Here is a 13,229-nt window from a genome sequence, read left to right on the forward strand (position 1 = left end):
TATCCCAGGATCCTTTATCCACACTTCTTTAATCATGGCAAACTCTTTTCTGCCTCAGAAGCAATTACATACACTGTTTTCTCCATTTGTAACACTCTATTCTCCACTATTTGACACACCAACCTCAATCATTCCTCTATTAGAGAATCAAAGGCTTATCCAAATGTCATTTAACAGTTCACTGTTGAGTGATCTTTGAGTTCGATGCATAATTGTCTGCTTTTACAGACCCAGGCTCCTACTACAGTAACCTTTCATATATAACACAGTCAACAAAATATGGTTGAACAAAGAATGCAGAGACTACAAATGACTGATAAACATAGAAAATGATGGTCCACATCACCAACATCTCAAAAAGTGCAAATTAAAAATGAGAAGATAGTATTTTTCTTCTACTAGAATGGCAAATATTAAGACCAATTTACACAGTGAGATACTAGAAAACAAGCATGCTCAAATATTATTATTAGAATAGGTACTATCTCTTTATAATTCCATTTCTTAATTTTATTCTCAGAAAAGTTAATTTTATTCTCAGAAAAGTATGTTAAAAAAAAAGTATTTAAAAAATATTTACTGCAACACTGAATGCAACAGGGAAAAGAGGAAGTAATTCAAATGCTCATCAGTAGGGAGATGTTTTCCACTGTAGACTTCCCTGGTGACTCAGATGGTAAAGTGTCTGCCTACAATGCGGGAGACCCGGGTTCGATCCGTGGGTCGGGAAGATCCCCTGGAGAAGGCAATGGCACCCCACTCCAGTACTCTTGCCTTGGAAAATCCCATGGACGGAGGATCCTGGTAGGCTACAGTTCATGGGGTTGCAAAGAGTCGGACACGACTCTTCACTTCACTTCACTTCCACTATACAGCTATATAACAGCTACTACCTATTGGCTTTAAAAAGAATGAAACAGATCTGTGTGTGCTATGAAAAGTTGTACCAGAAACAGTGGCAACTGGAAAGATACATTGCAAACAATGTAATGGGAATTAATCTTTTAGTCTTTTTTTCCCCCACATATGCTTATATGGAGGCAAAAGTTGAAGAAATAGACTTAAACTGCTGAGGTGAATGGGGTCACCAGAAACATTAATGTTCTTTATTATCTAATTTTATAAAATCTGATATATACAACTTTGGATTATATGTGGAATGAACAAAACTAAAATTTGTTCTTAAAAACCTATGTACTTAAAGGATATAAAAACAAAACAAAACCCCTATAATTTCAAAACAACTTCAAAAAGTGTATTAGACATATCTGAGTGGCATTAGCTGAAACATTATGCAAATAAAGAAAAAAAAAAGAAAAACCAACCTACGGTACATACCAATTGCTCAAAGGCAGCAGCTCTGTTTTGATAAAATGTGGAAAGGTCAACATTCTTCTCTGTAGGACACAAACTGATAGCCTCGGTATAGCACTGAATAGCTTGTTCATATTTTCCTGCTTTAAAATATTTGTTGCCTTTGTTCTTGGCTGCTTGGGCTCTATCAAGCGAGTTCTGAAATACAAGGAAACAATTATGAAACACTTATCAATACGCAGTAACAGATTCAGATCACAGTGACTACATGACACACTGAAGAAAAAAATGGAAGAGCAGAATGGGCGTTCACAATGCAAGCCACTCATATTTACATCTTCATGGGAGACAAGAGTCTTTAATAGGACTGCCAAATCAAAAATTTTATAAATCTTTAACTTGAAAAAGACACTTTCCCCCTCAAAAGGCTGTATTGCTTTAAGGTATACCACTTTCCCACCAAACTCTGCCAGCAAGAGTTTTCATATCCAGTCTAATGGGCATAAAACTGTGGTTCTCAATCAGGGATGATTTTCCCTCTAGGGTACATTTCACAATGCCTGACAACATTTTGGATTTTCACACCTAGGGGTTGGGGGAGATGCCCCCGGTATCTAGTAGGTAGATACTAGAATGCTGCTAACATTCTACGATGTACAGGGCAGCACCCCGCAACAACTTATCAGATCCAAAATGTCAATAGTGCCAAAGTTGCAAAACCCCAGTGTAACATAATATTCTGATATTATTTTAATTCACATTTTCTCCACTATAAATGAATTTGAAAATCTGTTCACATTTATTGGTTATTTGACTTTTTCATTCTGAAAACCATTTAATCACATGTATTGGTGTTTTTCAATTAGGTTGTTGGTCAACAGTGTAGAACAGATACTAGAAACACTTTGCCATCCTCATTACAACTGTTATCCCAAATCTATTATTTGCAAATGAATAAAATTTTGGCACTCCTATCTCTGTCTCAGTATCTGCTTCCTAGAGGACCCAATTCACATATTTCATGAGTTGGTAGTTAACAGCCACAGAGGACAGTTGCAAAAGCTTCAGTAAACATCTGGGAAGCATCTTTGTAGATAAATCCAGTTATTTAGGTTCAAGCTACTAGGTCCAAGAGCTCTGCGGCACGTCTTCACCCCAAACTTTGTCAACATCAAATATGTGATGTTTAACAAACATGTGATTATGAAAGAACCCATGTATTTCCAACAGGTAAACACTTACAAAGCAAAAGCAGAAGTAGCTGCCCCCACAACGAACTCACAGAGCCCCTGTGAGTTCACCTTGCGAAGAGTAAGTTGCTTGGGACCTAAGGCATCTCAGTCATGAAGAGATGATGGGAGGAGAGTAAGCTTTTATATCTGTTATCTTCTCCCTTACTCATGCTTCTTCTTTTTTTTTGCTACTTTTTTCTTCCATTTACCTTTTGTTTCCCTTCTCCTTTAGTCTAAATGAAACTACAGTTAGTTTTTAAAAAGTATAGTGTGCAAAGAAAGATGTGTAGGGAACTCTAAGTTCAGAATATTAAACAGCTAGTTTAAGCTAGCTAGTGTCAATAAGTGAAGTGAAGTGAAAGTCGCTCTGCTGCTGCTGCTGCTGCTGCTGCTGCTGCGTCGCTTCAGTCATGTCCGACTCTGTACGACCCCACAGACGGCAGTCCATCAGGCTCCCCCGTCCCTGGGATTCTCCAGGCAAGAACACTGGAGTGGGTTGCCATTTCCTTCTCCAATGCATGAAAGTGAAAAGTGAAAGTGAAGTCGCTCAGTCGTGTCCAACTCTTCACAACCCCATGGACTGCAGCTCAGTCGTGTCCAACTCTTTGTGACCCCACGGACTATACAGTCCATGGAATTCTTCAGGCCAGAATACTGGAGTGGGTAGCCTTTTCCTTCTGCATGGAATCTTCCTAACCCAGGGATTGAACCCAGGTCTCTCAGATTGCAGGCAGATTCTTTACTGGCTGAGCCAACCAGGAAAGCCAATAAGAAACGTGCCTATTTTAAAAAGAAGCAAATGGATGAAAGGAGTCGAATAAGACACAAAAAGAGTAATATATGAAATCTTCTACCTCTAAAGAGCCGTAACCATCTTGCAAAAGCTTTGACAGTAAAAAAAATCCTTGGCACATTCATAATAGAAGACAACTAGGACTTTCTAATGTAGTTGTGGTTTCCAGTTGCTGGAAAATTGCACTTAAAGCGACCTCATCAACCTCCCATTCCACTAGAGAAACAGAAGTCACGCTGGTCTAGGGCTGCATCATCCAGAAGGAGCGAGGAGCCCCTCCACCTGAAAGACCAGCGACAAACACACTATGTCTGTCTTCCAAGAAACCATATTGTCAAGAATTGCTAACATAAAGGAAAATTAATACCACAAAAGAGAGGCACCCTACTCATATTTAAAAAACTAGTATTTGAGGAAGCAGGATAAACAAAGCAAACAGAAAATTTAACATCAGAGGAATGAGAGGTAACCACATTCATTTTAAAAAAGGCTGCTTTTAAAGAGCACCAATTAGACATCTTGAAAATTAAAAAGAATTATTATGATAAAAATAGGTGGACTGTATATTAGAATGGGCATAACTGGGGAGCAAACAAGCAGCAGGCAGAGGCAAGTGAATCTGCCAGAATGCAAGAAGAATAGAGGACAGGGAGATGAGAAGTTTGGAAAAAAGTTAGATATAAGGAGTATAAATCCCAAAGTTCCAACATCTATCTATGTTAGAAGGAAAGGCATAGAAAGGAGTGTCTTAAGAAAATATCAGAAAAATTCCTGACACACATTTTTAGATATATCATGGTGAAATTTCACAGTAAAAATCCTTAAAGTTTTCAGGTAGAAAAAAATTATATACACATACACACACACACATACAGATTACCTACAAAGAAAAAAAAACCAAACTGGGGTCAGACTATCACCGACATTATGTCTTAAAAAACAATGGAGCAACAACTTCAAAGTCCTGAAGAAAGATTATCTTGAACTTAAAATCTTATACGTAGCTAAATTAGCATTTAAGGTTTAACACCAGAACAGAAACTGTGGTGTACAACTTCCTTACCACTAAAAATGAACTCCAAAGTGGGGGAGATGATCAACAAAACAAAAAAGCAGGAAGGGGAGGATCACGGAAGAAACAAAAAGGTGGAGTAAATATGGCAAGAATCACCAAACACGTCAATAATAACAATAAATGTGAGCAGCTTAAATCTCCCTATTAAAAAAATAACTACATGCTACCTACAGGCATGAGCTAAAACAAAATGACAGGTCAAAAAAAAAAACATAAAAAAGTTACAGAATGCAAATTCTTGCAAAAAAGAAGGCAGTATCAGACAAAATACCATTCAAATGCCAGGGATGGAGCACAGAAGGGCAGTTTTATTGATAAAAGGTACAATCTACCAAGAAAACATGACTACAAAGTTTTATGTGCTCCAAAAAAACTTCAAAATAATGAAACTCAATTACTTTTGATGTTAAATACAACAAGATAAACATTATTTCAATTTCTTATAAAAAGTTTACAATGTTTCTAAGTCATTGAGAACATGGCTAATACACAGCCTAATACACTAGGGACTGCTGACATAGAAAGTAAGCTGCTATATTAAATGCCTCTGAGAAGTATGTTTGACTATTATTTTTACTGAAGATTTGAGGATTAAAAAAGAACTTTCTTGGGTCAGAGTAATGACTTTGTTTCATTAGCACAAACAGGCAATGAACTCTTTCCTGTCTATTGGAAGTTTAAGGCTACATACAGGATATCACACAGAATACCAGGAGAGGTAGTCATGTGAGTGCAGATAAGTTAAAAGAATAGAGAGAAATATGGAAAGGTATACAAGGCTTCCTCTCCTTAGAAAGATGGGTACTTCTTATTTTTATTTCAGCAAAGTCTTTTTTTTTTTTTAAGTCGCTCAGTTGTGTCTGACTCTTTGTGACCCCACAGACTGTAGTCCGATGGAATTCTCCAGGTCAGAATACTGCACCGGGTAGCCTTTCCTTTCTCCAAGGGATCTTCCCAACCCAGGGATCGAACCCAGGTCTCCCACATTGTGGGCTGATTCTTTACCAGCTGAGCCACAAGGGAAGCCCAAGAATACTGGAGTGGGTAGCCTAGCCCTTCTCCAGGGGATTTTCCCAACTCAGGAATCAAACTGGGGTCTCCTGCATTGCAGGCAGATTCTTTACCAACTGAGCTATCAGGGAAGCCCTGATAGCAAAGTCAGCAAAGCTATTAGGGAAGCCCTGACAGCAAAGTCTAAATCAACCTAAAACCAACCAAGACATTTTGAACACAAACGTTCAAGAACACTTATGGACTGTTTACTTCTTTCACTTACCATTTCCCTCCATTTAGTCACGTTTTACAATAGATTCCCTTTAAAAATTATTATAGATTTTTTTGTCTCTTAGGGTCAAAATCAGAACCTGCTTAATTTCCTTTCCTTACTGTACTAGGAAAAAAAAATGATGCTCTGAATGACACTGAGTGGACAAGGATCAAATTACACAGGCAAATCACCAAACTGCAAATTTTCATCCACTGTCACTCCAGAAGGCAACCAAACCACATCTGGGAAGAGCAATGTCTCAGTGAACCTCACTATCACCTTCTGCTCACCACACTCCCTCCACAGTCACATTACTGTCTAACTGCTTCCCTTCATTAATAAAAATGAAGAGAAAGAATGCCATTACCACAGGGACAATACAGAAAAGCTAATTATTTTGGCCCAATGATAAAATTTAGAACAAAACGTGAGCTTATCAATCAACACCAGCCTTCTACTATGTCATAGTAGATTAGTGAAACATAGAAACATAGTGATTATGAAACTTTACATAAAACTTTACATAGCTTTATGAAAGTAGCAATCAAGTCTGGAACACTTACCACATTAAAAACAATCTTTCAATATTTTATTGACCAATTGCTATTTTTATAAAAATCAAGTTTAAGATAAAAGATACCTAAAGATAATAATTAGACATTAATAATAGTAATTAGATCATAATTAGACATTATTTTCATAAGCTTTGAGGCCAATACCAGGCAGAAATTAAATTTATTGGAAGAAAAAATTTAAACTGGAAAATATACAACTACCCAATTCTTTATAATATAGGGGATTTTAATTCCAACTCCCAGGAATCCTTTGCACTGCTTTTCAGTTACTTTCTACCCAACTCCATCTACTTTCTCAAGTTATAATAAGAACCTTTAGAATTATCAATGATATAGATTTGGCAATAAGGAATCACTGTAAATTCTTAGCAAGTGTTTAAAAAACACTCTGGTGATCAGAAACATATAGTCATTGTAAAAAGAATGAGCTAGAATTAGGTACATTAATCCATGTGTAAGGAGATAGAATAGGTATAGCAATCACCACTTTATCTGCAAGAGATACATTCGAAGACTCCTGTCTCCAGTGACTGCCTGAAACTGCAAATAGTACCAAAGCCTACATATACATTTTTTCCCTACATACATGTATCAAGGATAAAGCTTAACTTATACATTAGGCACAATAAGAGATTCATAAGTAATAACAAAGTAGAACAATTACAATATGTTGTAATAAAAATTATGTGAATGTGGTCTTTTCTCAAAGTATCTCATTGTACAAATTTAATGCCCTTTCCATCTTAACACACTGTAGCTATATCTTCTGCAGTCTGTGTCAGCAAAACTAGCACAGCTTTCTCGTTCTTTCACAATTTCAGAAATAGATTTATTCTTCCCATATATCTTAGCAACCTCACCATATGATTATTTTTCCTTTCCTTATTAAGTCAAGAACATTCACCTTTTTACTGAAAAGAAGAACTTTAATGGCTTCTCTTTGGTATGTCCTAATTGCCAGCATCACTAATCTTGTGCTCTGGGCTATTAAGTAAAATACAGGTTACTAGTGCAACAGTCAATCTGACAGCTAACTGAATGCTAAGGGACAGGATGTGCTGGACAAAGGGATGATTCACATCCAGAGCAGGACCTACTCAGAATGGCACACAATTTAAAATTTATGAACTATTTACTTCTGGAATTTTCCATTTAACATTTTCAAATCATGGTTTACTGAGGTTAGCTGAAACTACAGAAAGCTAAAACAGTGGGTAAGAGGGAACTCATCACCATAATTACACATTTACATCCAGTTAGAATATACATGCAATGGCACCCGACTCCAGTACTCTTGCCTGGAAAACCCCATGGATGGAGGAGCCTGGTGGGCTGCAGTCCATGGGGTCACGAAGAGTCGGACACGACTGAGCGACTTCACTTTCACTTTTCACTTTCATGCATTGGAGAAGGAAATGGCAACCCACTCCAGTGTTCTTCCCTGGAGAATCCCAGGGACGAGGGAGCCTGGTGGGCTGCCGTCTGTGGGATCACACAGAGTCGGACACGACTGAAGTGACTTAGCAGCAGCAGTAGAATATACATGAGGTGGTTGCATACTGTTTCTTTTCAATGGTTTTATTCCCTTAAGTTTACCAAATTCCAGAGGCATATTTTAAAATTTGAATCCTAGCTTTACGAAAGTAGCAATCAAGTCTGAAACACTTACCACATAAGAAACAATCTTTCAATACTTTATTGACCAATTGCTACTTTTATAAAAAATCAAGTTTAAGATAAAAGATACCTAAAGATAACAAGAAAGTTCTTTTCTAGATTATGTCCTGAAATGTAAAAAATCTACATACAACCCCACCTACTAAATCATAATACAGAGAACTCTTTAAGAAGAATATACTTGTAAGGAGGGCTTCCCTGGTGGCTCAGATGGTAAAGAATCTGCCTGCAGGAGACCTGGGTTCAATCCCTGAGTTGGGAAAAATCCCCTGAAGAAGGAAACGGCTACCCATTCTAGTATTCCTGCCTGGAGAATTCCATGACAGAGGAACCAGATGGGCTACAGTCCATGGGGTTGTAAAGAATGACATGACTGAGTGACTTTCACTTGTAAGGATGCTACCTCTGCAGGATTATGGTTTGAGTTCATACAAAATCAAGAAATTTATAAAAAGAACGTCTAAATGAGGTTTAAGACTGTTAACACAAATTTCCCCAGGATAGAATACAAATGAAAAGCTGGAAATTTTGAAAAAGTATTCAATTTCTGCGAATTTTTTAAAAAATGTCAAATAATGACACTTCACTGGTTCACTTACTCACATCTTCCAAGTGCCAGTTCTGAAAAATGGCAAAGACAGAGCAAGTCCCAGTCTTCACAGATTCCTGAGTTTAGTAGCAACGACATGAATAAACAACTCTAGTACTAAGTGCTATGGAAGAGAAAAGTTCAGAGTGTGATGTAATCAATCACACAACAGAATGCTTAGGTATAAAAGGGTTTCAGAAAAGGTGAAATGGCCTATATATTGTGACTTGAAGGATAAAAAGGTAGACATAATGGACAGTGTTACAGAACATCCAAAGGCAAGAAACAAGAGGAAGTGCAAGAGATGGAGAAAAGAGATAAGCGAGAACAAGACCACAGAGTCTTGAATCATGATGAATTTGAACTTATCTGTGAGCAATGACCAGAATACCACTTAACAGTTTTAAGCATGGAACTGTTAGGATTTACTCTATTAGTGACAAAACGGATTGGAGGAAGACAATAAAGAGAGTTATTCAGTCAAGATATAATAGCAGTGGGAAAGAAGAGTAGTCAGATACTTAAGAAGTAGAATGTTCTGGATATTTTTCTAGGTTGGATGTGGAGAACATGAAAAGAATACAGAGTTAGGGAAGATAGTTCACAAGTTTCTGGCTTGGAAAACTAGTTAGATGAACCACATTGATAAGGAATATTCTCAAGAGAATCCGATGTTAAACACTTAAAAGGTAATGAGGTGAAGATTTCCTGTAAATTTGGGTCTTAGGTCTTTTGAGGGGTCTGAGCTATAAACAAGAAATTAGGGGGTCATCATGTAAGTGTTAAGTGAAGGTTCTGGAGGGCAAATAAGCATCCAGTGACGGTACAGAGCATTAAGAAAGCCTGTGATAGAACCACAAAAAACTACAATCAGAGAACATAGTGTCTCAGCAACCAAAAGAAAAATCACAAAATTAAGAGACAATAATGTGAAATACTATGAAGGATCAAGGAAGATGAAGAGTGAAAGGTGTTCACTGGTCTTATGTCACTGGTGATCCTGATTTAAAAAAAAAAAAAAAGATTAGAAACAGATCACTGGAGCTGGGGTAGGAATTATTTAATTTCAACCATGACTGATAACAGGTTATCAGTTTTTGACCTCTTTAATTAAAATGTTTACACACATCTCTCCCTTCCTATTTTAAAGGACTGACTTAGATTAGTGGTTCCTAAACATTTCACTCTTGTGCAACATTAAAAAAAAAAAAAACTTGAACTGGTATAACTGCTTTTTTAAGTAATCAAACGACAACAATTGGATAAAACACTACTTATAAAGTCAGTAGTAAATAAATGCACATTTTAAAAATTCACAAGTTGTTTGAAAAAAGAAATATGTAAGACATCTGTACAGCCAGATACCATGGCTGGTGTATATCTGAATATGATGCTGCCCTGTGATAACTCAGGCCCAGAGACTGAGAAGTCCTGTGGATTAGAAGATTCACAAAGAACCTTACAAACTTTGAAAAATTTGTTAATTATCAAGTTTTCAAAATAAATTACTGAAACAAAATGGCACATCACGGTAGATTTTATAATGTCCCAAAGTGGAAAATGATTTAATACTTTACCTCTGTCTCACACTATCAACTGTAATTAGATGCCTTCCTTTGGTGAACTCCTGAAATCCCATTAATTAAACAAAAATATGAATTTTTTGCTTTACAAGTATTTGCTATCCCAGAAAAAGCCAATTTGGTATAGTCTGTTTGGACATGAGTATCACAAACCCAATAGACAGGAGCCCAGTAATTAGTTCAGTTTTACATTAAGGCAAACATAAGCCAACAAACAATAACCACTGATTTTCCATTCTGCTCACTGATACTGAGCCCTAAACTGACAATATTTGTCCATTCCTGCATTCCTTAAAAATTACAACTATTGATTAGGTAGAAAAGAATTGAGCATCAGGATTCTGCCAGTTTTTCAATCAGTTCAAACAAATGTTTTCTTATTTACAAAGCCCACTGAGGTAGACAATTTAAAGGTGCTATTCAAATATAAAACAATTTCTCCAACCACAGATAATAATAAATTACCATTTGTGGTCAAATAGTCTAATAATAACTCTAAGGACCAGGCTATTAAAAAAAAGAACAAAGTTTTTCAATATACAATGATCATCATGAGTTGCAATACAAATTTCCATTAAAAAAATGGCAAAGACATTTTTACTGTTGCTTTACTAAAGTATCATCTAGTAATTCAAAGTAAGATTATAGGTACAACTCCATAAAATCCACAAGAACAGTATGTGCAAGTGTTTTGCTCAGTTTTATTTTGGGTCAGAAGTAATCATTTTAAAGCAGTTCAAGTTATACAAAGAAGTCAATATTGAAGTCTAATTTTTAGCAGCAATGATGTGAACTAAAAAACTGTTCTGGTAAAACCACAAAACACCATGAAATTTAAAAATTATCACAGTGTTGACCTAGACAATGCTGAAACACTGGAAATGGGGCTTAAGGAAATCTAAAATCTGACAGTATGCTAAATTCTATCAAATGCCAAAAAGGTGAGGTGGAGTAGGTCATTTTTGAAACTGCAATATCAGAGCCTAGCTTTTTTAATAGAAACTATTTTTGGTGATTTGGAGGAGGGCATGGCAACCCACTCCAGTATTCTTGGCTGGAGAATCCCCATGGACAGAGGAGCCTGGCGAGCTACAGTCCATAAGGTCGCAGAGAGTCAGACAAATGGACACAACTTAGCACAGCACAGCACATAGAACTGAGAACTTTTAGGTATTTTTTATTCATCTACTGTTCTTCCATGATTAAAAACAAATAAAATAGGAAATGGCCAGAGACTTTCAGAAACATCAAAACAAGACAAATGATGACTAATTCATGGTGCCATGATCACCACTCCCAGGGCTGAAATAAAAGATCTAATAGTTTAATTCTCTTCTCTTACAGGGATGACACCAACATCTGAGAGATAAAATGACTTTCCAAGGTAACTCTGCTGGAGACCCCAATATAAAACACACATACATCTCCTGGTTCTCACAGTCCATAGGTTTTTTCCAGCATAGTCGTACTGCATCTTTGCTATACTTTTTTTAAAAGCAGTATGTTACTCTCCCCTTAGAAAGATTATTTGGTTTTCTCAGGGCCTAGCACAATGCCTGATATATAGGATGCACTAAACTAAGGTAGTTTGCTTCCACATCAGAACTTCCTTTAAAATTGACTACTTATCAGGAGCTTCCCTGATAGCTCAGCTGGTAAAGAATTCGAATGCAATGCAGGAGACCCCAGTTCGATTCCTGGGTTGGGAAGATCCTCTGGAGAAGGGATAGGCTACCCAGTACTCTTGGGCTTCCCTTGTAGCTCAGCTGGTAAAGAATCATCCCACAATGCGGGAGAACTGGGTTCCATCCCTGGGCTGGGAACATCCCCTGTAAAAGAGAAAGACTACCCACACTCCAGTATTCTGGCCCGAAGAATTCCAAGGACTGTACAGCCCATGAAGTGGCAAAGAGTCAGACAGACTGACCGACTTTCACTCACTCACTTAATAAAAACATGTCTTCACTCTGGATAGTATAATATGGAAATAACTTGAAAATATATATATTTTCTGACCAGTTTCCTCTGAACTGATTCACTCTCTAACTGTAACTGCCCTTATACAATCTCAGACTCCGAAAAATCCTCCCCACCCCGCTCAGCTTACTCCTGTATTGTTAAATGCAGCCAGGCCAATTCCACTCCCTCCCACCTCCCCCAACAGCTGTCAGATACCAGAAGGATTTAATAGTTCCAACAAAACCATACAAAGCAATTTATCAGGCACTCCGAAGCTTGGCTTAACGTCAGAGAATCCGTATCATGCAGTCAGGCTTGGTCATGTTAAGTTTCCAGGTAAAATTAAAAAAAAAAAAATAAATTTAAGATGCTTCTAACCCAAGTTTAAGAACTCATTCCTACAGATGAAATAAATGTCTCTGAACACCATTTTACTCTTGTCCACCAAGTCACTGTATTTACTCCCCAACCCAGGGAGTCATTTGTTATTAAAAGATTATTACTAATTAAGTCTAGGCCTTAGAAATGATCAAGGCAATTCATATCACAATGTACCGATGGTTAAGGAAATTTGGCTTCCTTCCCTAGTTAGAGACAATCATCGCATTAGCAAATGTCCCCTTACCCACAACGATAGAGATAAACGCTGTGTCACTGAGAAGAAAAGCATATATTTTTCTGAAACCAAAAGGAAACTGTCAACGAATGTTGCTAACCTGTGCCCTCGGGCTACTCCATTCCCTATAACGGCAGCCAGAACTGAGTTTCCCTAAACCCTTGCGCGGCCGCTTGGCAGCTTCCATCTGATGGGAAGCCCCCTGAGGGGCACAACCCCGTCAAGGAAAGGCTGCACCCGCCGGGTTCTACCTCCATGCCCGGGGCTGCTTCTCACCATTTCCAGGTGAGTACCGGGGCCATCGGGGTGTCCGCTGCCCGGGGCCGGACTGGCCCTGCCCTCCGGGGTCTTCCGTTCACTGTTGCGCTTCAGGCCGCCGGAGTCGCCTCGGGCCCCGGTCTCCCGGCGCCGCCGCTGCCGGCTCCATAGATATAGGGCACCCGCTCCTAGCAGCAGGGGCGCCCCGACCGCCAGCGCCAGCTGCCATCTCGGCAGGCTCCCGGTGCCCGGGCCCGAAGTCGCACTGCCGCCGCCCACCCCACTCCCGGA

General features: G+C 38.2%; 1 protein-coding gene across 1 annotated transcript in view; it reads right to left on the reverse strand.

Moving 5' to 3' along the window:
- TOMM70A (translocase of outer mitochondrial membrane 70 homolog A (S. cerevisiae)) overlaps positions 1-13,229 on the reverse strand; it is a gene marked incomplete at its 5' end in the record, with an annotated part of 36,864 nt that extends 23,635 nt beyond the window's left edge. The window contains 2 exons of the mRNA XM_010842010.1: positions 1,339-1,512; positions 12,957-13,229. Coding sequence (XP_010840312.1) covers positions 1,339-1,512; positions 12,957-13,229 — 447 coding nt within the window. The remainder of the gene's footprint in view (positions 1-1,338; positions 1,513-12,956) is intronic.

The sequence above is a fragment of the Bison bison genome, unplaced genomic scaffold (assembly GCF_000754665.1).
Source record: "Bison bison bison isolate TAMUID 2011002044 unplaced genomic scaffold, Bison_UMD1.0 scf7180017864168, whole genome shotgun sequence".
NCBI lineage: Eukaryota > Metazoa > Chordata > Mammalia > Artiodactyla > Bovidae > Bison > Bison bison.